The following is a 26373-nucleotide window of genomic DNA, read 5'->3' on the forward strand; positions in this document are numbered from 1 at the left end:
CACACTCTTCAGGGCCACGCAGTAGATTTTCCCTCCCAGCAACACAAATAGATCATATAAAATATTCCAGGGATCTCATGAAATGCTGCAACTAACGCAACAGCCATTTGTGAAGTTATTACAGACGCAGACTCACAGTGGGAAGTGCAAGCAGATTCCCGTGTCTATGACCCCACAGCTCAGTCTCCTAACGATACCTGTTTTTAGTAGTTAGAAATTAGGCCCACACCACATGTCCTAAACTCTGCATGTCTCTGCGGCAGTTTGTGTTTACCGTTTCGCGCGCAGCAGGGCTCAGCACGACGTCATTACTAGACTCTGCAGAATGTCACCTCTGGTCAGTTCCAAATCCTGGACCTTCCAAGCTATTTCTTATAGTTCCTACTGTTCAATGTTTTTTTTTCCAGCCAGGGAATGTTGATTAGTCTGCCACTGGTCTAGAACCTGTTTGAGGTGGTGGCTGAGTCTCTGACCCACAGATTAGCATCTTAATGATACCTGCTTTTTTAGCACTTGGAAATGAATCCCACACTCTAAGTTCCAAGATGGGTGTTCCTCTGCAATTCAGGACCAAATACAAACCTACATCCCACAGGTTACTGGTGAGCCTGTTGGGGACCCTCGTTGATCAGAGGCAATCTTTGTCTTCTAGTGGTGTTCGCACAACATGGAGTGATAAGTGGTGTGTCCAGGTAGAGCACCCAAAACAAGAGCATAATGAGGAGTGAAGTCCTCCCACTTGAAACCCATCACCCTTTTGGAGTAGCACCTTTGCGAGGGAGAACACACAGCCCTGATAGATTGACTCATCCCACACCTATACAGGAGACTGCTGTCTCCACGATTATCACACCTTTCATCTATGTTAATGGGAATGCTCTTGATGGAATAGTCAACAAGGATACTGCTGAAAGGAAACTACTGCATTTTTACTGGGATCCTGTTTTCCATCCTCCGACCTCTTGATGTCTGGTTCTTCAGGAAGTATTCACGAATGTTAGCAATACATTTACTCATCTAGGAGGTGGATACCGAACATCCAAGCCAAAATGTTTTCCACTGGTCTCATTACCACATCCCTGTGTGGCTTTGAGATTCCTAATACCATTCAGTTAATACTCCTTGTGCCCATACCGCACACTAAGGATATCAGCAATGAACCTTGTCAGAGCACATTAGCGAACCTTTTGTAGAGGGTGGCCAGAATTGTACTGTATTAAACATCTGAGTAGCAGTTATTCTCCCTCTGTAAAGTGGTGAAGCACTTAACCACACGGGTAACATCACTAACATGCTACACCATGTGGGTGTGTGGTTGGAATCAGACAGTATTTAGTTTGAGCCTGTGTGTGAAGAGTTTCCATTTTGTGTGTGATGACCACTGAGGTGTGGTTATCGTGGTATAATGCAGTACCAAGGCCATGAGAAAAGTCCTGCCTGGTACTAAAGATTAAAAAACGCAATGCTGCCATCAAAGCTAAATGTCTGTGAATCAGTATATGGAAGGTCATCCAAAAAAAAGGAAGGCAAAATTGGGGCGCCCTTCCAGACCACAGAGTCTCCCTCTAGGTCTTCAGTGCCTTTAAACATGCAAGGCTTCAGTGCACACGCATGACTGTCGCATCCGCTGGGCACTGTGAATCCAAAATACTGTGTTAACTCTAGGCACAGGTGCATTTTTGCAGAACCATTCATGTCCCAAATCAGCTTTAGCTCTCTGTTATTAAAGACCTATTGCTCACAATGTCATAAATATAGCGTCGATTTTGAGTTGGTTGTATGTCAAAATATCAACTGTGGAAAAACATGCTGCCAAAATATTAAGGGCCAAAAAAATTGAGAAGGCAAGTGCATATATGTAGCTATTGAGTTATTATTCTTAAATCGACTCCTCATCTACATATCTTGAAGTTATATATTGTCAAGATATATATATGGATATACACATAAATATACATATATATATGTATTATGTGTGTGTGTGTGTATATATATGTATATATGTATATATATTTATATCTTATTTTGCTGGAATATATTTGAGACTATATTTGGAATATATATAATGAACTGAAATGGAACTAAAATAAACTTTTGAATTTTCTGCATGGTTATCAAGGAATTAGGGCCTCATTACGACGCCAGGGCCGCGATGGAGGTCAGATCGCTGCCTCCACATTACAACCGTGGTGGAGCCGCCAGGTTGCCGACAGCCTGGCGGCCTCTGCAGTCTCGATCTGCCCTGGGCATTACGAGTCCCCTTTCCGCCAGCCTTTGCATGGCAGTAGCCCGCCAATCAAAGGCAGGCTGAAAGGGAGTGCCGGGGGGACCATGGGGGCCCCTGCACTGCCTATACCCTTGGCATGGGCAGTGCAGGGGCGCCCATTGACAGCCCCATTGCGCGACGTGTGTTGCTGCTCAATTACGAGCCTCCGGCCCTGCGGTAAACTTGTAAAAGGGCCGGTGGTGTCCTGGCCGCACTGGCGGTCAGGTGGCGGTACGAGTTTGGCGGGCAGCCTCTGCCCCGCCAAACTCATAATGAGGGCCATATTGTTTTGGAGCCGGGTCTTAGTGCCACAACCGTCACCGGCTGAGACGGTGGAGGAGAGATATATAGAGAGCTTATCCAGTCAATTGTCTTAGCAATTATTTTCAGGGTGATGAAATTAATTATTCATTTAGGGTGAATATTATATTTAGTTTATATTAATATTTATATTTAGGGTGATGCAAATAATATGCAAAGTAAATTGTGCAATAGTCCAGTTGGGTTAAACTGGAGAACGGTAATTAATCATAAGTTAACCTGATAAATGATGAAAAAATAAAAAAAAAAATCTTTTTTTTTTCTGATGATATTAACAATTCACCATTTAATTCTCTATTGGTTTTCTTTTTTCTATATTGGTGTATCACAATACAGTGCTTTATGTATCAATGTGCAGGTTTGTCTCTAGTTTCTGTGATGATAAAAGGTATTTAAAGTGCCAAAATGGCAGCACAACTGTTGCGTGATTAAGGCCGTCAGTGGCGGCCAAAATGCTTTAAGGCAAACTGTGCGTGGCAGTAAAGAATTAACATTAGAGCAACATTTGGAGTCTGCATCAATCCTGTGTGTGGAAGCATGTTTTATGGATTGTCGGTGATGTTTTTTATATATATATATATATATATACAATATATATATGTACAATATATATATATATATATATATACACACACATATATATATACATATATATATATATATATATATATATATATATATATACATATATATACACACATATACATGTATTAACTTATATATTCAATAAAAAAATCAAAGATTACAGGGACGTTGTAGTTAGGCTCACGTTTTAAACGTACCAAACCATACAAATTCACCTGTTCTGTTAGAGTTAGTCAGCTCCCGCCAAGTCACGTTAAACAGCTATGTCCTGGGTCTGGGCACCCCTGGACAAAGCAGGAGCTGGCCCTAGGGGGTGGTGGTCCACAGGGCAATCTATAGGTTCTTGAGGGGGGCCCCCTTCCAACATGGAAATAGAATCGGGGAGGTGGTGTGCCTGAGGCTGGGAGTTTGCAACTGATCCCCTTCATTATTTTACTTAATGCCCTGGGGAGGTGGCAGTCCCTGGGGTTGTGGTGGGCTGGGCAGACCCCCTCCATTGTGTTTATTCAAAGCCCTGGGGAGGTGGTGGTCTCCGTGGCTCCAAGGAGGCTGGGCCCCTCCTCTGCATTCAAAATTGTAATGCACCCAGGACCTGGCCCATCCCTCACTAAAACAAGCACGGGAGCCTGTGCTTGGTTTTAAAAAAAATAATTGGAAGATTCGTCAAGTGGGGGCAGAGAAGAAGCTGGGGTCAAAAAAGTTGGGTTTCCCATGTTAATTCCCATAGGAATTTTGAACACAACTACAGTTTGAACCACTGAATGGAATTACACCAAATTTGGCAGAAAGCTTTCGCTTATTTGGTGTAAATCTGTTCAGTGGTTTTTGAGAAATTTGAGGAAATCCAAATTTGTATGTCTCTGGCTGTGAAGACTTCACGAATAATGACGAGCTCGGCAGGGAAATGCACAGCTCTGATTGTCTACCAACAATTGAACCAGGAAGTGTTGGCAGCAACCTTGGGACTTTGCTTCAGCCGAGACCCTAAAAATTTTTTTTTTTTAAAGAAAAGGCGCCAGGGTAGGGACACCCTGACCCCTTAGCTCTGGTGCTGTGTTCCCAGAGGGACCCCGCCAGGGCACAATATCATTTTTGTTTTATATTTGTTGCTGCAAAATTCACAGCAAATGTATTTCAATGCAGAGGGGGCATGGACCCCCACAGCCCCAGGGACTGCCAGCTCCTGGGGGCTTCTTTGTATTTCAGTGTGGGGGCCGTGCTGCCCCCCCTGCATCTCCAGGGTCCACCACCCCCCCCGGGGGCACACATGAAAAATAGGGACCCCCACAGCTCCGGGGACTGCCACCTTCCTGGGGCTTCCTTCTATTTCAATGCGAGGGCCGCACCCCCCTGCCCACAGCCCCGAGGTCAACCACCTCCGCAGGGCTAACATGAAGAAAAGAAAGGGGGTCAGTTTTGGACCCCAGCAGCGTGGGGAACTGCCACCTCCCTGGGGGTTCCTTCTATTTCAATGGGCACCCACTCACAGACTCAGACAGACACTGACGCCCCCACTCCCACTCCCACACCTAGCACTGATGCACCCGCTCTCACACCAAGACAGACACTCTCACAGCCACTCTCACACCCAGATACACCCTTTCACACCTATTCTCACATCCAAAGAGACAGGTCACGGGCAACTCCTGCCACGCATGGACAAAAGCTGTGTGCAACATGGGGCTGGGTTGTTATAGGAGTTGGTGGCAGGACTTAGCCACAGGCCAGACCGTGCAGCCAACCACTGCTCACGGGGATGGGTGGTTATAGGGGTTGGGTGCGGCCGTGCTCGGTGGTGGTTGGATTAACGCATAGTAATGAAAATTACTTTATGTTAAAAAATCAAAGGTTTCATGGACGTTATAGTCAGGAAGTAGAATTTTTAAAAATGTAGAAAAACAAAGGTTACAGGGTCGTTATATTTAGGCTCACATTTTGGATGTAAATAACCATAGAGTTCACCTGTTATAGTTAGAGCTATCTCAAGTAACTATAACTTGTGCCCTAAGATATCTATAACACATGCCCTTGCAATGCACTGCTAATTACTCTACAAATTACGGCACTCATGACATTTTTGATAACATCATTGATAATATCAATGTAATATTTTCAGTAAAATGTTTGACGAAAAAACTGTGCATGGGCGGGCTACATCTCTGTAACCTTTGTTTCTTTAAGTGAAATAAGTGGATAAGTATATATATATATGTATATATATATATATATATATATATATAGAGAGAGAGAGAGAGTGAGAGAGTTAAGTACATCTATACTTACCTATGTATACTTGCCTCGTTGATATTTCGGTCCTAAAAAGTTTGTCAAGGATATTCTGATAGCACAATATTCTGGAATCAATATAGGGGTGGGTCAGCCCCTTGCTTATTACTGGATGGCTGTCTTGTCTATCTCGGTTCCATGCTTCTTATTTGATGGCTTTTCTCTCTATTTTTGTGTTTGTCTGGCATCTAAAGTAATCCTTTTTTATCTGATGTGAGGGAACAATTCTTTTAGTTCTCTTTCAGCACTCCAGGGTGTGTGTCACTTTCCTCACTTATTCACACATCCCCGCATTTCATACCCCATTCATCCAGTGCTCCTCTGTCCCCACTTCCCATAAAATCTGCTGGCCACAAGTTTTAATCCCACGAGGCAGAAGCAGTCTTCCACCTTTTTGAGGTCAGTAAACTAATTACTATTAAAATGAATGATAGCAACACCTGTTATTTACAGCATTCAAGACGAATTTCCAGATGATCTGTCAGTTACTATGCTAGCCCTAGGAAAGCCTACACACATTTCACCTTTTTAGACTCTGGTTAGTGTTGTTGGAATAAAGCCCATTTAGTTGGCAAATGCAACAAAGTATTGTGAAAGGTTGTGCAAAAAATCTTTACATTTCTAAATTACATCTTCAGCGTGCAAAGAGATATTGATGCTAGAGCTGGAACAATAAATAGTTCTGAATGTGCCAAAGAGATAACTTACAGGTTTTACAGGTGGAGAACGGGGCTAAATGTGTGAATACCATTTTACACAGGGGCATGTGAACGATAAGGCTATGACATTTTTGTCAGTTATATAGAAAACATGTGCCATGTGTCCTTGTATAGCTTGTGCAGTTGAGTAGGCACCTTTGTGTGTTCACATTGAGGACCAGATTTATCAAAATGTCACGCAACGCAGCAATACAACTTGCTACGGTGTGGTGCATGACTGGGAGAGAGCAGAAATATGCCATATCTACTACAATATGATGCATTCCTGCTGTCTCCCTGCGCTGGCTCACTGAGTGCTGAGTAGCGCCAGTGCAGGCACCTTTACGCCATGATGCAAGGGTGCCTGCGTTACAAGCATAATTGTTTTTATGCAGGAAAGGGCACCTTAGAGGCATTTCCCTCTTTCTGTGTGCTGCAGAATCAGGGCTGGACTGGCCGTAGCGGTGATCGGGCATTTCTCCAGGAGGCTGGAAGGGTGGGGGCCGGTTTGCAGCAGTGGGGGCAGTTTTGTTAATGGGGCACGGTTTTACAGCATTGCTGCAATATCAGCCCCCAGCAACAAAAGCAGCAGTTCTTCACTCTTGTACCCCAAGTCCCAACCCCGCTACTCCACCCCCCTTCCCCCCAGGGTCTAGTCCAACAAGTTTGCCAGGGCTGCTTTGCGTTCCCAGTTTGGCCCTGTGCAGACCACAGCACGCGTAGGAGGAAATAATGAAGAGAAATAAAGATATTTCTCCTTGTTACGTCTCTGTTGGGAAGGCATACCATTTTGACGCAATCCAGGGTTTACTACCCTTAGTAAAGTTGGGATTGCATCAAAATCTATTTGAAGGTGCAGGGGAACACCCGTTCTTTTCCCATGGAATGTCTTCCCAATGCAGAATAACGAAAGGCAGTGATTTTCCCTACCTTGTGTTACTTTGGATTTACTAAACCACGCCGAGCTATGCAAGGTGGGTTTGCGTGGCTTAGTAAATCTCACTTAAGCACTTGCGTTGCCTTGCATTGCCTTGTGTGACGCAAGGACAACTCAAGAGCTTAGTACATCTGGCCCTGAATATGCAGTATGAACAGCACTGTGTGTCATGCATCCGGATCTATGACCTAGGGGGCAACGTGGGTTAAACTGAAACCGGGTACCCTCTCAAAAATATACTTGAGAAAATCAAGAAGTACCCTAGATCTGAAAAAGACTGTAGTTGTGGGTATTTTTAAGCACTTATCCTGTCTGCATTGCACCAAAGGTTTATCCCCACACCATACCACTCAGGCCCCTCTAAATCACCAATCAGTTTCTGTTATTTTCTTTTTTTTAATGTATTTTTATTTTCGATCAGGCACATAGCATAGACCAATAATAAACAACAGTTCTGTAGTTCGACTCCATTGTCTATATATCCATAACAGTAACATTAATAACCCATAACCTTTCACGCCTCCCCACTGCAGACCGACTTTAGTCTATATAAATTCAATGGGGATAGTTTCTGTTATTTTCTTTTTTTTAATGTATTTTTATTTTCGATCAGGCACATAGCATAGACCAATAATAAACAACAGTTCTGTAGGTTCAACTCCATTGTCTGTGTATCCATAACAGTAACATTAATAACCCATAACCTTTTCCCCCTCCCTCCACTGCAGACCTACTTTAGCCTATATAAATTCATTGGGGATAGTTTCTGTTATTTTCACCCAAAGAGCTCCCCTGTTAATCTATGTTGTAGTCCATATTGGTAGTGTTTCACTTGTGAGGAGGGGCTTGATGATGAAGCATGCCATGTCGATGGGCGGAGTCAAGATGGCGGCTAGAGCGGACGCTTGAGTCGGAGCTCCGTAGAGGCCCAGGGGGAAAAATATCCTGGTGCGGCCTCGGCCACGATCTAGGACACTGGGGCATTTAAGTAAGGTTATGGGGGTGCGGCTGGTGCCTTCGTGACTGGCAACCGCGCCCGAGGCAGCGGAGGAGGAGAGGCCGCTGCTGAGGCCTGGGAAGCCCTGGAGTCTGGGTCTCCCCGGAACATGCCAGATCGGCGAAGGGAGTGACCCCATAGGCGATCGTGCCAGGTAATAGGTGCCGGAGTGTTGCCGGACGGGCAGCAGTGAAATGGACGCCCACCTTGGGGCCTGAGAACAACCTGGATGACCGTGGCGGCCCTTGGTGACATTGGCGGACCTGAGGATGGGGGGGCTCCGCCTGACGATTGATGTCCGGAGCGTGGCCTCAAGGGGGACCCTGGTGCTTGGAGACGAACGGCCGCATCCGCAATGGAAGAGAAGGAGGGGTGACGGAGGCCTGAGAGGTTCCGGAGGCTGAGCCTCCCTCACGAAGCACTGAATTGACGGAGGCGAGCGCTGGTGGCCGTGAGCTGAGATCGGCAGCCCGAGACATAAACTACTGTCAACGGTAAGGGAGCCGTTCATTGATTCGTAACCGCATCGAACGGAACCAAACTTGAGAGCATTTTCCAAAGGGAAGCCTAAGACACTGTATGTGAACTATGTTGGAAGGCCCCCCTAAAAACTAGAGGTATCCCTGTGTACATGACTTTAGCCACAAAAAAGTATCTAAACGGTGGGCCCTGACCTACGGAGGGGATGGCAAACTGAGACCTGGACTGGAAATGGAATACCCTGTTTAAGATTTATTGCGACCTAGCAAGAACCGTCGGTCATCCTCTGAAAGACCTCCTTGTCACTATTGCGGTGAGATACAGATTCCCAGAGCCTAGAAATTATGGGCAAAGTTAAGGGTTCCAAAAATGCTGGACCTGACCTTGACCAATCTTTGAGAGAGGGAGGAGCACTGGAAACCCTTGCGCAACTAGATGCTACTCTTAAATCGCACTCCACTAAATTTGACAAAGTACTTCAGGCTATCTTGGACACAAAAACTTCACTGGAAACTAGGATCGACACGATAGCCACAGAGGTTAACTTAATCCGAGTGGACCACCATAACTTGACAGAACAAGTAGAAGGAGCGGAGTCTTCGCTCGCAACTCTTCGCCCCATGGTACAGGATCAACAAGCCCAAATGACGCAGGTACAGCTGGAGATAACTGCTTTACACAAGCGGGCGGAGGACGCGAAGGGAGATCCCGCTGCAATAACGTTAGACTAGTAGGATTTCCTGAACAAGTAGAAGGCACTAATGCCGAACTTTTTGTGGAAAAATGGCTGATCGATAATGTGCTAGACCGCATCCCCTCGAAGTTCTTTTCCGTTGAAAGAGCCCATAGAGTACCTGGCAGGCCTCCGCACCCGGGCGCACCTCCACAACCTATAATCGCTCCACTACTGAATTTCAGGGATCGGGCGCAATTCTGCAGCTCTCCCGCTCACATGGCCCGTGTCGACACGACATCGCAGAGATCTCAGCCTATACAGACTTCACTGCCGAAGTACAAAAACAACGTAATTCCTTTGTTAAGGCGAAACAGCGTTTAAGAGAATTGAAGTATAAACATGCATTACTATTTCCTGCAAAACTTCGAGTGATTGATGGTGAGGCAACACTACTGTTCAACTCACCAGAGGAGCTACATGCAAAGGGACTAATGCACCCAACTCGGGAATCTCAGGAAGAAGCAACTTGGCTGACTCCACGTACTAAATGAAGCAGGTGAAAGTCCAGCAGAGCAAGACCGTCTCGGGCCCAAGCGGTTCCAGAGAAAGAGAAAGCAATAAAAGAAGCATCGCAGTTGTCTAGCAACTCCTTTTTTGCTCCAACAGATAATCCTCCGATCCCCTCTGATACAGACACAGGAGCCTCACCGCCTTCTTGGAGCTCACTTGATGAAGAGGGCCCGAAATTGACCCCACGTATGGCAGACGACCTTTGAAACACCGATACTCTGCGAACTAATGGGATTGCCCCCCCCCCCTCCCCGGGAATAGGGAAATAGGGAGTAGTAGGCACAGTAACCGAACGGATATGTATCATTACAGTTCTTTTGGACGCTAGTTGTATGTCTAGGGTATTTTGGCATGATACTTGACACAAATCAGGCCTGTGTTTGCAGAGTTGTTTTGCATGTTTTTATTGTTTTTAAGTGTTTGGTGACTAAGAAGGATGTGGACAGACAGGGGGCATTGAAGTCTAGGGAGAAGAGGAAACAAGAGGAATGGAACACTAACCCATAACTAATGGCTGCAGAGTATACTATGTTAGCTCAGAACATCCGAGGCATGGGTAATCCCATTAAGCGATATAGGGTGTACTCCTATCTCAGGAGACGTCAGACACATTTTGCCTGTCTACAGGAGACACACTTGACTCAGGGGGAATGACTTAAGCTGGGCCGTCGCTGGAGGGGCCAAATTTATGGTACAGGATACTCAGCATATGCCAGGGGAACATTAATTTGGATAGCACCGGAAGTACCATTTGTTAAAGTTAGGGCACACATTGATCACGAAGGGAGGTACGTTTTATTAGAAGGCCATTTAAATGGCCGCCCCATTATTCTGGTTTCAATATATGGTCCCAACACTACACAAGGGTCCTTTTTAAACAAGCTATCTCCGACTTTGCTGCAAGACCCAAGCGCTCATAGTCTGTGGGGAGGAGACTTTAACTGTATCCAAAACACCATTCTAGATCGGTCGATTCCTCCCTTGCCGAATACCCCTGGCCTGCAGGCCCCTAAGCATTTCCAACAGTGGTCACAATCTATTAATCTACATGATATCTGGCGATTACAACATCCCATGGATAGGGAATACTCTTATTATGCGCCGGGTTACCAAATTCACACAAGACTAGATTACATCTTTTGTGATTCACTTATGTGGCCCGCTATTCGAGGATCTGAGTATTTGGGTAGGACTTTGTCTGATCATAACTCTCTTGGGGTTGCTTTTGGATGGGGTCAATCCAAACCAACATTTCCAATGTGGAGACTACGAGTAGAGGCCCTCCAGGACATGGCATACAGAACTATGATAGGCACCACTATCATAGAGTATTTTCAACATAACAAGGGATCAGTGGAAGACCCTAGGATAGAGTGGGATGCGATGAAAGTGGTTGTATGGGGCCAGTGTATGACCACCTCATGGGGAGTGAAATCAGCCCTCACGCGTAGTATACTGACTATTGAACAGGAAATACGTCGGCTGGAAACGGAAGCTATATCTGATCTTTCAGCACAGCGGTTGTTAACAGCTCAGCGTTCTCAGTACCGAGAGGAGCTATGTAGGATTGGAAGAGTAGATTATAAAGCATATCTGACTCAGCAACACAGAGATGGAGACAAATTGGGACGAACGTTAGCTTGGCTGCTGCGATCAGAGATACCCCGCACGGTGGTAGGAGTGATTAGGAATGACAAAGGGGAGGTGGTCAATACACAGGAGGCAATTAATGAAACCTTTGCACAATACTATAAAATGTTGTACACGGCACCACCGGGCCCCGCTGCTTTCCACGGTCACCCAATACTGCATGACCTTCCCCTGCCTACCCTGACACAGAAACAGAAACAAGATTTGCAGCAACCAATACAGCTAGATGAAGTGAAGCTGGCGATTCAACAGAGGGAAGACCCCAGGCCTAGATGGGTTGTCTGTTGAGTTTTATGCTGCATATGAGGCCACCCTTGTGCCTCGGTTACTAGAAATGTACAGGGCATCATTTTGGCAGAGGGAACTCCCACCCTCGCTGAATGAGGCCCTTATCATGGTACTCCCCAAACCTGGTAAGGACCCTCTGGAAGTGGGCTCATACCGACCCCTATCTATGCTTGATATAGACTATAAGATCCTAAGTAAGACACTGGCAAATAGGTTACTGCCACTGCTCCCCACCTTGATTCACCCTGACCAGAGTGGATTTGTACCAAACAGAGCCACTTATTATAATACCAGACAACCATGCCACATCATAGGTGGGATTTCTAAAGGCGGGGGACACCCACTGGTGGTTTCTCTGGATTTCGAAAAAGCATTTGCTACGATAGGTTGGGCTTACCTGATGTGGACGCTGAGACGTTTTGGGCAAGGTCCCTGATTCCTACAGTGGATACAGCTGCTCTATACTGCCCCCCAGGCAAGAGTCCGTACTGGTCATCAAGTGTCTGGCTCCTTTCCTATTCAGAGAGGGACACGTCAGGGTTGCTCACTATCCCCAGTACTCTTTGCCCTGGCCATGGAGCCCCTGGCGGTGCGCCTGCGGACAAAAGACCTTGACTGGGGATTATGGGTGGATGGACAGTGGCATATTACGTCTCTCTATGCAGACAACATGTTAATCTATCTCCAGGAAACTGACAGTGCCCTACCTGGATTATTCACACTGTTGGAACAATTTAGTGAAGTGTTGGGCCTTAATGTGCATTGGGGTAAGTCCTGTGTGTTCTCCTTACGCGAGGCCAGGGACACACTAAGCCAGCCGATTGATGGTGGGCGCTTAGTATGGGCCACAGGAACTTTCCGTTACTTAGGGATAGATGTGTACCGCTGGGAGATAGACCTAGTGGAAGGCAACTATAACAGAGCATTGACTTCAATTCGTAAGTCCCTACCCTTCTGGATGCGGTGGCCCCTCTCCCCTATGGGTAGAGCAGCTATTATGAAAATGTTGATACTCCCTAGATTGCTTTATTTGTTCCCAGCATTGCCGATCCTGCCTGGAAAGGCCTTCTTTCAGGCTGCATGTAGTTTACTGATAACACTTATAATGGGCTCATGACGCAAGAGAATATCCTTAGACGTGCTGCAGTATCCATTACTTGAAGGTGGTATGGTGATTCCAGACATGGAGCGATATTATGCAGCAGCACAACTGCAATGAATGATGTCCTCGTTGACTGGAAACCAAACAATAGAAGGAACTATGGTGCAGTATACAGCAGGGGAGGAAGGGGCACTCAGATGGCTTCTTATGCAAGACAGAAGCAAGGCAGATTCTGGATTGCTACTGTGTACAGCAGGGGCGGCCTGGACTCGATATATTCATCGGAGATGACGCCCACTCCCCTACTCCCCTAAACTCCCAATATGGGAAATACCTTGGATCCGCGATCTTACATGGACTTTCGTACATGGAGAGAAGGTGGGCTGCTGCACATAGGTGATCTCTATGGGGAGGGCCGACTGCGCTCATTCATGGACTTAAGCGCAACATTTAAATTGGACCCCGGACAGTTTCTTGCCCACGCAGCTCTACAAGCGGTCGTGGGTGGAATCTGGCGGATGGGCCCCCTAGAACCCACAACACACCACGGGCTCCACTATATTTTAATGCGGGGACGGGAAAGGAGGGCAGTCTCTAATTTATATATACTGTTAAGGGAGACTCAGTACATACCGCATCCCCGTAGTAAACCTCGGTGGGTAACTGGGTTAGGAATTGATTTAACTGAGCATCAGTGGAGAATGACGTTAGAGAGGGTGAGATACGTTTCACGCAATACTAGACTGAAATATACGCAGCTTAATTATGTCCACCAAACATACTTGACCCCCCATCGTCTTCATAGAATATTTCCGGACACCTCTCCGGTATGCCCGAGATGTGGTCATGAGGACGCCAACTTCCTACATATGACATGGGAATGCCTGGAGATACGCAACACTTGGACCCATATTATGCAACATGTATCAGATATTATAGATGTGCATCTCCCATTAGACCCTCTCCTTTGCCTGCTGGGGGTAACTAAAAGGAACAAACGGACCAAATACTATATGAAATTTGTAGACCTCACCTTTGCGCTGTTTAAACGTGTTATTGCTATGTCATGGAAGGCACCCCGACCTCCTGATGTACAGGACTGGCTACGAACGGTGTTTCGCCTGGCTACGGCGGAAGCTAGCGCGACGGAACAGGATAAAAGTACCCAGGGTGGAAGGGGCGAGGTAACACTTTGGGACACCTATTTAGGGAAACTGGAAGACAAATTGACCTCGCAGGAGGCTGTGAGCATTGAAGCAGCTAAAATTCCCAGCCGGTAATAGATGCGCCCACTACATATACCACCACTTAATAGTAGGTTTCCATGATTAATAATATACAGATATTCTCTTTAACCCCAACTCCCGCCATCTGAACATCAAATAGTATCCCAGCTGGATTTCCAATGACATTCAAGATCATACTATGATACTGGTATTCAGTTACCCGGTAGGCATACAGTAGATACACTCTGACACTTATATAAAGGATGTAGACCCTGAATTACCTATCTTTCTCTTCCCCCCCACCCCCAATGACCGCCTCTAGACATAGGAAATTAAAATTTCACTACAGAACTGGATAGGGGCACTTACTGATCCGCCCCACTTGCACCAAGCATGTTTTAAAGTTTTAAAATTTTCTAGTTTCTGTTCTTTCCCCTTCTATCACCCAGTTGGGTCCTCTTAACCCCACACTCCCCGCATAAGGGCCTAATATAGGTGAAGCCACCTGACTGCATTGTGAATGAAAAGTAACTGACTGGGGACACTGGAATAAGACTGGACCTACTTAACAAGTGGCGATTTATTCTCCAAATATAGCATAGGTCCACCACCCCATTAAGTTTGTGTGTGTGATAGCAGTCGATTGTGATGCCACAATTTCATGGATATACAGGGGCATATTTATACTCTGTTTGCGCCGGATTTGTGTTGTTTTTTTTTACACAAATCCGACGCAAAGCTAACTCCATATTTATACTTTGGCGTTAGACGCATCTAGCGCCAAAGTTCTTGGAGTTTGCGTCATTTTTTAGCGTGGACACCTACCTTGCGTTAATTATATGCAAGGTAGGCGTTCCCGTCTAAAAAATGACTCCCAGGCCTGTGCGCCTTTTTAAACTCCCGTGCAAAAATGACGCACGGGAGTGGGCGGGTCAAAAAAAATGACTTCCAGCCGCGTTTGCGTCATTTTTTATCGCCTGCTCAGGGCAGGCGTTAAGGGACCTGTGGGCTCGGAAGGAGCCCAGAGGTGCCCTCCCATGTCCCCAGGGACACCCCCTGCCACCCTTGCCCACCCCAGGAGGACGCCCAAGGATGGAGGGACCCACCCCAGGGACATTAAGGTAAGTGCAGGTAAGTATATTTTTCTGTTATTTTTTTGTGGCATAGGGGGGGCTGATTTGTGCCCCCCTACATGCCACTATGCCCAATGACCATGCCCAGGGGACATAAGTCCCCTGGGCATGGCCATTGGGCAAGGGGGCATGACTCCTGACTTTGCTAAGACAGGAGTCATGTCAATGGAGGGTGGGAGTAAAAACAAATGGCGCAAATCGGGTTGAGGCAGATTTTTTACCTCAGACCGACTTGCCCCATTTTTTGACGCCCAAGCTCCATTTTCCCCTACGCCGGCGCTGCCTGGTGTGGGTCATTTTTTTTTACGCACACCAGTCAGCTCCGCCGGCTAACGTAATTCCATAAATAAGGCGCCCGCATGGCGCTTTGGAATGGCGTTACCCGGCGTTAAAATTTTTGACGCACAACTGCGTTGGCGCAGTTGTGCGTCAGAAAGTATAAATATGGCCCACAATGTCATCTCTTTGACTGTAGTTGAGAAACTGTATCCTATTGTTGCCTTTTTTTTTTCTCCGTTGCACTGATGCAATTGATACTGGCTTTGAATTTGCTATTTGAAATTAATAAAAATATTTGTTTAAAAAAAAAAAAAAAAAAAAGCATGCTATCCCATGGTGGGTTAGGACGTTCGTCCTGCAAGCATAAGACTTCACTGTGTCATATGATATGTACATGACACAGCTCTAGTCTGTTTTTTCAGACCTAGGGTACTTCCTGAATTTCTGCCATGCATCAGGGACAGATATGTGCTCCAGATATAAGATGCTTTCATGTGTATCATACTTGAGACCTTGAGATGTGCTTTGACAGTGTGTGACGACGCTGTCGATGAAGCTAAGGTGCAATATATGGAAGGGGAGGCATGAGCCACACAAACCTCTAATATGTATTGATGATAAAGTTAGATAAGTGATTGAGCACCTGTGCCCAGTCAATGAGAAAGTTGAACAGCAGACAGAAAAAAGGCAGTGAGTATGGGTTACCGCTCAATGTTGCTTTTGAAGATGGGCTGGAAAAAACAAATGTATTGACCCTCTGAATGTGAGGTGGTACTCTTCTTTTTTCTATGTGGGTTTGTAGTAAATTCCTTAGGTTGTCAATTTACATGGTGAGGGAAAACCACCCTGGAGAGATTTGTTTAAGGATGGACAATTCAATAATTACTTAGGTGTTGGAAGTAAGGCTTGATCTAGGCTGGGTTCAGCACAGCCTATGGTATAGGAATCTTAATCCTAGTATTCTGTTGAGTATAAAATCTGCTAGTCGTAAGGCTTTGAATGATATTTAGCAGGCCACTGCTAGCTGATGAAGTGCTTACATTCCTGGTGTTATATAATCCAACAGGTCTTGGTGACACAGAGGTTTTGCACCCACATTCTGAATCTTTTGAAGTTTGCACAGGCATTGTGCTGGCACACTTAGAAAGAGCCTATTGGTGTAGCCACGACAGAAGAGAATAAGAGTGATGGTGCCTTGTAGCTGGTATGGAAACTCCAAAAAAGAGAAAATCCATCTGAGGAGGCTGGGGTCATGATAGTAAACTGACAACTGAATTGACCTTAACCGTCAGCATCAGTTCAGTATCAAAGATAACGTTGATGCAGAGCTTGGTATTCCATTGTGGAGCTAGTTCAAAATAAAGATCAGTGTGACAGGTCATGAATTTGATTCTGTTGGTGTTCATCTGTAAGTGGTTTCTGTTTCATCAAGTCATTAACTGCCATAAGACACATTCGAGGTGCACACAAATTAAAGCTGGATGGCTGTTCATTTTATGACCTGGACATTATTTATGTAACAGGCAACACCTAAACAGTGAATGTAAGTGGAAAGTGTGCTTTGGCAGTGATTAATCATCGTAGGGGACCCAAAATGACCCAAAAGAAAAGGTTAAAGAGAAAGAGAATATATGGCTGTGATTTAATAGGAATGGGATTATCCGGTGCAAGGCTTTGTCATTGATGCCAATCTTTGATAGGCAGTTGACAAGGTGTGGGATGATGATGTACTGTATCAAATGTAGCACATAGACCTACAGGGGTTGAGCTAGATGTTGATAAAAAATAAAGGCTTTTTCAAGGGATTTCAATGAATAGAGGAAGAGTCCCAATAGAAGGCGGCAAAGTAGTCCTATGCAGAGAACTGCAGCAATGATTGAAGACTTTAAAGAGTTGAAGATGAGGTGTGGCAGGACTTGCAGATGTTAAGTTGCTTGTAGAAGGTGGAAATGGTAGTTGAAGGTGGACATCTGGAGTGCACTTTCAAAATACGCCCTAAAGTTTCAGGTCTGTGGCAAGGGAATGATAGAAGTGGGAGAAAACAATGTAGCAGATGAAATGGGCCTAGAGGCAGTGGAGAAGGAATAGCAGACTACCTCACTCTATGTAGCATTAAGCATTGAACAGCACACATCCATACTGTGGGGCAGGTCAGAGAGAGACAGTCTGATATAGTAGTATGGTGTGAGACAAAGGAAAGGGAAAGAAAATAATATTTCACTATCATAAGGAAGGAGGTGTAAGGAGACGTTGAATCAGAAGAACATGTCTCTGAGGACAAGGAGTGAAGAGAAAGTAATGTATCGTTTAAGTGTAATGAAAGAGCTTTTGAGTGTGGTGGAATGAGAATGTGCCCTACTATTGCGTTTCCTTGCCCTGAGTACTCAACCACAAGTATTTGGAATACTGGAAGTTTAATTTTGGCCACAGCCTCACATGAATCTAGCATGTGTGCGAAGCCTGTGCCTGTTCATAGACCGGAGTGGGGTCTTGGACCTGTCTTAGACCTGGAGATGTGCACCAAATGTGCTCTCACTTGTTTGGCAGTGGACTACTGTCCCTGTCATGTGATGAGCCTGTAGAGGGTGGAGTCAGTGTGCCATGTTGGGAATCAGTAGTTGTGACCAAACCATATTATTTGCGTTCCGGGAGGCCCACTCGGGTATCGTTTCGCTTCTACATCCTGCTCCTAGTACTAACACACCAGTCCATGTTATGCATTTGTGTATGTGCATAGCCTGTGTGATGCATTCATGGTGTGTACAAGTTAACCACAGTAATGCAGGCCTCTAGATTCCATTTTGGAAGCCTCTGCCAGTGAGGTTGTTTTCCCAGACTATATAAATGTATTGCTGACATTCTGAAGCTTGAGGGAGGATATCAAGCCAATGAAATTGAGAAAGATCAGACTGGGCTCCATTTAGAAATCGAATTAGGTTCTTTTACTGCAAGACACTGCTGATTAGTCTTCTTGAGTGTAGCTTTTTGGTACATGGGGGTGAGGGATGAACCGCAGCCCCTTTTGTTGAGAGTTTAAAGAGTGCTTTAAGTGATGCTAGCCTTTCGCTGTCTTTTCTGGTCACTGTTCAGTGCTGCGGATGATAACCAGATGCAGAATGCTAACACCTCTTTGTGTCTAGGTTGTGGGTGCTCCAAACTGGAGGTGACCCAGTTGTAAGGAGCATCTCTCTACACAAAGGGTGTGTGCCTGGAAGACAGACTGGAGAGGACACATGAACGAAGAACCAACCCAAACCAGTATTTACAGTGCAGACAAAGATTACACATTCTGTCTGCTTTTATCTGTGTGAGAGTGGGAGCTGCTGACCTGCCTATTGACAAGTTCACTTTGACCAAGAAAGGAAGTGCTTCTCAGAGTACTCAGTAGACAGCTGGTCAACCAGAGCTCGTGTCTGTCGTATAGCCAGCTTCCCAGAGGTGAGGGGACATCACCTGCTGTCTGACCTGGAAGGAAGGACTCTGTCCCTGTTCTAAAGTGCATGAAAACTGACCTGCCTCAGAAGAGAGGGAGGGAAGACGTATGCCGACCCTGCAGGATGTGTGATCAACTAGGATCAACCAAAGCAGATAACCCTAGGACTGAGGGTCAGTCAACGCAGAGAAACACAAGACATTTTGATCTGTTTGCTCCCAGGATGGGAACGCAGACTCTCTTTCCTAAGTGGCCTGCAGCATGGCACTGCACTGAAGTGTCCCTTAGTGTACTGCACCACTACGACCTTGAGGTGGATTACATTGTGGCACTGCCTCAAAGTGAGCACGAGTGAGCTGTGCCATGTGAAACTGAACATTGTGCCTCAGCAAACCGTGCTGCTGCAAGTCTTAAAGTTGTGGCTGCAATGACCAACTAGACCTGTCCTGTCCCATCGCCTTGAGCTGTGTCTGAACTGCGTCACCACCAAGAAGTGCCTGTGGCGTGCCCTGTGACCTCTGCCCTCGCAACTCACTGTCAGACTCAACTGAAGCCCAGAAGTGGACCTGTGACCAGGTGAAGAACACTGATGACTCTGGAGCCTGTTGCAAGAGCAGCCTCTGGGTGTTGGCCTCCACTGCTGCTGACAATGACTGGTTTTGAGTGCTGCAGCACTCCTACCCGACCCCTTTCCTCCCAGAAGAGGAAGGGAGTATCAGACGTGCGTTGTGTGCTCCAATTGCAACTGAAACTGCAGAAGAACTCACAATGGTGAGATTTCAACATTGGGACTGAGTGTGCAAACTGAGCACACACATTCTAATCAAGAGCGGAACACTGCACATGTACCTGAAATCGGTCATACAGAATTCCTAAGTATCCTAAAAAGGAGCTAAGAGAGAATTTAAAGAAAGGGGCAACCCTCCACCCAAATATGTACTCACAATAAAGAGCCCCAATGTATGTCTGGGATGCTACCAGATAGGCTGGCAACAGAAGGAAACGTTTCTTTTGTTATGGCGTTGCACATCACTTGTGTCATACTGTAACCTTGGTACCCGGTAACTAAGGGTGTGTCAGCAAGGGATCAAATAATCCCATTAGTGTAGATAGGAGACACCAGGTCATCGGTGTGGTATGTGCGTGCGGGGCAGGGGTAAGGGATCCTGATAATTAAATTTACTGAGTCCAAGGCTTATTATTGGTGCTCCCACATAATTGGAGGCCGAAATCTATCAGAGGGTTCGGGTCAAATGTCCTCTTAACAAATGGTGCATAGATACGATGTAGTAGGCTGACCCATCACAGGCACTTTTTTTAAGTAAACAGGGACAGATTTATGGAAAGTGGCGCTGCACCGAATGCAGCACCACTTTCCTTGCGCCCCTTAGCACCTCCCTACTGCCACCATGTGTGCGCTGTATTGAAAATACGGCGCACCATGGCGCAGGGTAGGGGGCAATAGCATCATTTTTCATGACCAAAATATTGGTGCTACTCCTGCAGAGTACATAGGGCCCCATTCTAAAGAATGGAAGCCTCCGTTTAACGCCTGCTCTTAAGCAGGCGTTAAAAGTGCCGTAAAAAATGGCGCAAGGAAATCTCATAGATTTCCTTACTCCATTTTTCCAGCTCCCCTAATAGGGGAACGCCCTGTTTGCATACATTCTGCCTGGCGCAGGCATAATGTAGCTCAAAGGATTACAAAGTGGCACAATGCATGCATTGCGCCAACCTGTAAATAAGGCGCAGGGCTTTTGGCCTCGTTGGGCCACATTAATGTCAAAAACAATTACATTAATGTGGCGCAAGGTGGTACTAGGGCATTGTAAATATGCCCCACAGTTTTTTATGATGTGAAATGAGACCTGGAGGAGGTGCGTCCACTTGGAAAACCGAATGGAATTAATAAAAATGCATCAAGTTAATGTATATATAGGTATATGTTCTGCAGTCACCCCTTGACACATACTAAAACAGTGGACATGTAGAAACAGAGTTATAAAAAAAATGTTCAATTTGTTTCATTGCCACCAACCTTACAGCAAATTCATCAGGACAAATAATAACAAGCCCTATCAATGGTGAAAGATGCCTATGAGCCCACTGGGGTGAATACATAGCAGGCAACACAGAGTAAGATGCATAAACAGTTTAAACGTATGCCTTAGATAAATTATATTTTTAGTGTCGGCAGCCACCAAGGCAGAGGGTCAGTTTGTCACCAGGAGGGAGTTGGTCACTTCACAGACAAGTATGGGGGATATTTCTGTTGAGGATACCAAATTCTTTACTAGGTAAAACAGGAAGGCTGCAGGAGGGAGATTGTGATCCCTGGGTACAGCAGCCCCTCACCACTGGGCTCTGTAATCACATGTTGCAGTGTTTAGTATTTCATTTTGAACGCATTACTACTGGGGTTGTACTTGGCCCAATTTGCAGATCCATAGTAGTGAAGTAAAATTAGTAGCATGACTTAAAAGGCCATGGACAGTCACAGATTAGTAATTGTAGTGCTGGAGATAAAGTAGAACATATGGGGCGCTATAACCCTAGAACTGGGCAGTTTAGCTGTGTCTCACTTTGTAGTGTAGAATGTGGGGCACTGCAAGTGATACCTAACACACTATTTGTTTTCTGTTTGCAGAGCGGGGTCTTTCATCACCAATGAGTCTGTGACAAGATTGAGCACCCCCCCAACATTACAGTCACGTATCAATGACTTTATTAGCATGACCAGCACCAATAAGTTCAAGACCCCTTCTGTGAATCCGAGCAGTGCACTCAGTGAAGATTCCTCCACCGAAGACAGTGATGTGGTGGATGTCAAACAGCTAATGGCAAATAGAATGAACATCTCTGCAAAGGCTGCATCAGCGGCTGAAGCAAGCAAGGACAAAGCCCATAAGGATGCCAGCCTCACTGTATCAACCAGAAGCAGTACGGACGAAACCATCATGGTGTCAACTGACAGTAAAACCTCAAATCAGCCTTCTTCAACAACTCCACGTCGACCCTCTATCCCTGCAGATGTCCTGACGTTTGATGAGGAAATATACGCACCTGATGGCTACCTCAGGACCATGCATACCATGCCAGACTTTGAACAGTCCATCGAGCAGGCTAAGAAAGCACGGTACGTCCGCCACAGGGTCAACCCTGAGTGGAACAAGGAGCTGAGTGTCGATGAAATATTTGAAAGGAAGAAGGATCAGCAATCTTCAGTGGCTCAAAAGACCAATGCAGGAGGATCCCAGGAGTTTCATCTGCAGTGACTGTAATTTGAAGTGTGACAACTGAATAGTGGAAGAGAACGAACATTAACATGGGTGCTACTACCCTGATCTGTAATCATAGAACATGTTGGACAAGGCTAGACCAATTACCAGCCTTCTGATATAAACGATTCACTGTCAGTTTATGGTTGTCCTGATAATTCACCTGAGCACCACCATGGTGTTGTATCGTTAATGCTTAGATCGCGTGGTGGAGTTCTTCTTGTTGTGTGCACATGCCATTTCCCCGTCTCTTTAAGTAAACTCTTTTTTTTTTATAAATGAATGAACATTTGCTTAGACCTGTATCGTCCTTTCCTTTTAATCATCTTGTGTGACAGATAAGTAACTAGGATTCAGAATCAATTCCACCCCTAGAGCAGAGGTTTGAGTGTCTTTCTGGATTGACAGACTGCTCCAAACAACTCAGTAATTTGCAGAATCTTCATTTACAGACTTAGACAGGTATATATGAGGTGGTCCTACACGATCTCCATAGACGACTGGCAGCTGTGGGCCAGATGGTACACCATCTGTCCTGGGGATGGGAAAGCCAGAAGACCACTGCCAGTATGTGGGTTCTGATAGATAAATGGACTACCATCATCAAGTCGGTCCCCTCTATCACCTGTATACATATTGCATAACTTTTACCTAAGCCATTTCTAAATACAACCTAGCATCAAGCAATGCCACCTTGCTTGCACACTCCAGGCCTATTGCTAAGTTACATGGAGACAGATCAATTCAGGTGCTGGGAGCCCAGCTGTAGAAGACTTTGAGGCCACAGTTAAGGCACCAACCAAACCTGATTGTCTTCAGGAGAAAGGGAATGCAAGTCTCCTCAAAGAGGCCTCCCTATTTCTTCAGTAAAACACCAGAACTAATGCCCTTTAGGCTCCCAAAAAGGAAAAAGGAACATGGTCTCGATAAAAGCAGTTTGATCCCTGCTGATGATCATATCTGAAATCCTAATGAAAATGTGGTCCTTTAACCACATCAGACTAGGCGCCATCTAGGAACAGGATTAGATTTTTCCTATTACTGCCCTCATTTTAATATCAGAACTACTAGGTGGCTCCCGGCCACAAGTCGGCATTTTACAAAACAATCCAAGTAAATAAATAGATTCAATACACAACACAATTAGTAACAAACCCGAACTCTTGACCTGTACTTTTAACCATTGGCCACTTTCTCACAAAGAGTAATTATTTTGATTCATTATAACAGGAGATGGCAGAGAGATTTTTTAGATCTGGTTGTAGAAAGATGTTGCTAACTACCAGACACAATTATGGTGCGAATGGGCAGCTAGAAGTGAGAGGAACAAACATAAGAACCGGCTCTTCATAGCTAGATGGAGTTATATAAAAAACACAACAATGCACCACTGTTCAGTGGTGCTTCTAAAGGTGATGTACATTTTTCATTGATGGGTGAATGCACCTCCCTTCAGTAAGGCAAAGATTAATCTTCACCGGAGCTCCCTGGGTGCACTTTGGTCCTACCACCATGGAGCATGACCCCTGGATCTTGATGAGAGATGTGTGGTCACAGCGTTGCTCCAACTGAATGCTTGCAGGGGTGGCTACTTTTAGGTGGGTCTGTGGTCAGTGTCCTTATATTGGCCATGTTGATTTCAGGCACTGCTGTAACTGGTGATGTGCGAAATACAGACATTCTAAGTCTAACATCCCCTTCATCCGAAGCTCAGCGCACACTTACAAAAGCACACACACCACCTTTATGCTTAGCTTACAAAAACTTTTCACAATAAATCAGATTGACTTAGTTGAATTTGAAGTATGTGTTTTATTAGATCGTATCTAACTGTGCATGGTAAAGAAAAAAATGGATGAGAGATGAGGAATGAGACACATATACGGTAAAAATAGGGGGCATTTAATGTACTTTGGGTAGAGATCTTTGAGTAGAGGGTCAGTGGATGATCTCTCTCTTGATATAGCTGCCCCTAGCAAAGAGGACCCCAAAGCATAGCTCAAAAGGAAATGCAAGCAGAAGTCTTGTGCAGAGTACAGAACTCGTGGAGACATGGTTTTCAGTTGTTTTATCAGCATTTGTATAGATCATGTCTACCATTAGTGTGATATTGTAGCACTTGTGGAAGTTGGGTCTCCTTTTCAATTCTGTTTTGGGATTTCTCATTGACCCTAGTCTGCGGTTTAAAAGGAAGAACACATTCTCGATGCCTGAAGTACGGTACGATGGATGGCCATACTCATCATCCGCACCATGTCAGAGGGAAGAGCCTTAGTTGAAACATTTGTGCCAGTGAGGAAGAGCACATGAATTGCATGTTAGACAATTGAAGCGTTGATTGACGACCCTCTAACTAGGCAGTTATTAATTTCATACAAAGCTGTGCTAGCCATCCAGGATAAATTATTCTGGATCAAAAAACTTACATGAAAACAGTATGGCCCTCATTCTGACCTTGGCGGGCGGCGGAGGCCGCCCGCCAAAGTCCCGCCGTCAGCTTACCGTTCCACGGTCGAAAGACCGCGGCGGTAATTCTGACTTTCCCGCTGGGCTGGCGGGCGGTCGCCTTCAGACCGCCAGCCAGCCCAGCGGGAAAGAGGCTTCCACGATGAAGCCGGCTCGGAATCGAGCCGGCGGAGTGGAAGCTGTGCGACGGGTGCAGTTGCACCCGTCGCGTATTTCACTGTCTGCGCAGCAGACAGTGAAATACATGTAGGGGCCCTCTTACGGGGGCCCCTGCAATGCCCATGCCAGTGGCATGGGCACTGCAGGGGCCCCCAGGGGCCCCGCGACCCCCCCTACCGCCATCCGGATCTCGGCGGTCCGACCGCCGGGATCTGGATGGCGGTAGGGGGGGTCGGAATCCCCGCGGCGGTGCAGCAAGCTGCGCCGCCGCGGAGGATTCAATGGGGCCGCGGTACACTGGCGGGACCCCGCCAGTGGTGCCGATCCGACCGCGGCTTTACCGCCGCTGTCGGAATCCCCATTGGAGCACCGCCGGCCTGTCGGCGGTGCTCCCGCGGTCCTCCGCCCTGGCGGTCAAAGACCGCCAGGGTCAGAATGACCACCAGTATGTGTCATAAAAAATGGGCATTGCCTCTTTGAAGGTGGACGAAATGCCTCAGCAAATGAGCTGCTGAATATTGCACTAAATACAATCTCTGTGGCAGCGGAACAGGGTGCTCTGTATGATGGATGGTTCCATAAAAAGTATAGCACGTAGGTTATGCTGGTTTAGTGACGCCAGTTTGGGAACAACCAGAAGTTGACAGAATCGCCACACAAGACCATTCACAGAAAAATAAAATTTTCCAGCCTTGTTATCTCATGCCCCAGGTCTACTGACTTATCTTGCTTATTGATGCATTGCCCTGTTTCCATGTTAACAGTTGGTCATAAAATAGGCGCAATGTGATTTCACTTGCTGATAATACTAGCAGTTTGCTGTCAACGAAAGGAGGAGAGGGGAAGAGGAGTGGGTCGTCCATGATTCCTTCCATCCAGTCATGTACTATATAATCAAAAAGGCAACCAGGACGTTAGAGCTATCGCCAAAAAATCAACCTAAATTCAGTTGTACCCTAATGTCTAATCTGTGGATCTCATAAAAATGTAAGGCAAACCCTCACCCGCATCCCAGGTGGGATGCTTCGTCATTGGGGTTGCCTCATCCATTCAAATTTATTATAGGGAAGAATGGGCTCCCTGTTTTCAGGGAGGGTTTATTTTGGAGGTATAAGTGCCTTCTGTTGTTTTGAGAGCCAACAAGTATGGGTAAGAATCCCTATAGATAATCCATAAGAACCTTTAATGACGGATTCTGATGAACCCATGGATGGGGAGTACATGGAATGCCCCCTATATTCACACACTACTGTAAAAAGTAAATTAAGTAAAAACTAAAAAAGTGATGGGAAAAAATGAAGGTGCCGATCATTAGTGACAATCTAACTTATGCAAAAACAACAAGTGATGGACGGAATGCTGAACATTGTCGAACATTCACCCCCAGTCACAGATCTGGGTTTAATCCATCGTTTTTTTGCTGCCCATGCCATTCCAGTTTGGACCCGGCCATATGCAAATCAGTCTTGACCCTGTTCCCCATGGGAACAGTCCAGCCCGAACTGCTAGGCCAGGTCTTCCCTGGACTGGAAACAAGCATCCT

General features: G+C 45.9%; 1 protein-coding gene across 1 annotated transcript in view; it reads left to right on the forward strand.

Moving 5' to 3' along the window:
- CCDC190 (coiled-coil domain containing 190) overlaps positions 1 to 22502 on the forward strand; it is a 132496-nt gene extending 109994 nt beyond the window's left edge. Inside the window, exon 4 of the mRNA XM_069231506.1 lies at positions 21575 to 22502. Coding sequence (XP_069087607.1) covers positions 21575 to 22202 — 628 coding nt within the window. The 3' untranslated portion in view covers positions 22203 to 22502. The remainder of the gene's footprint in view (positions 1 to 21574) is intronic.
- Positions 22503 to 26373: the final 3871 nt, after the last annotated feature.

This window comes from Pleurodeles waltl, chromosome 4_2 (genome assembly GCF_031143425.1).
Source record: "Pleurodeles waltl isolate 20211129_DDA chromosome 4_2, aPleWal1.hap1.20221129, whole genome shotgun sequence".
In the NCBI taxonomy this organism is placed as follows: Eukaryota; Metazoa; Chordata; class Amphibia; order Caudata; family Salamandridae; genus Pleurodeles; species Pleurodeles waltl.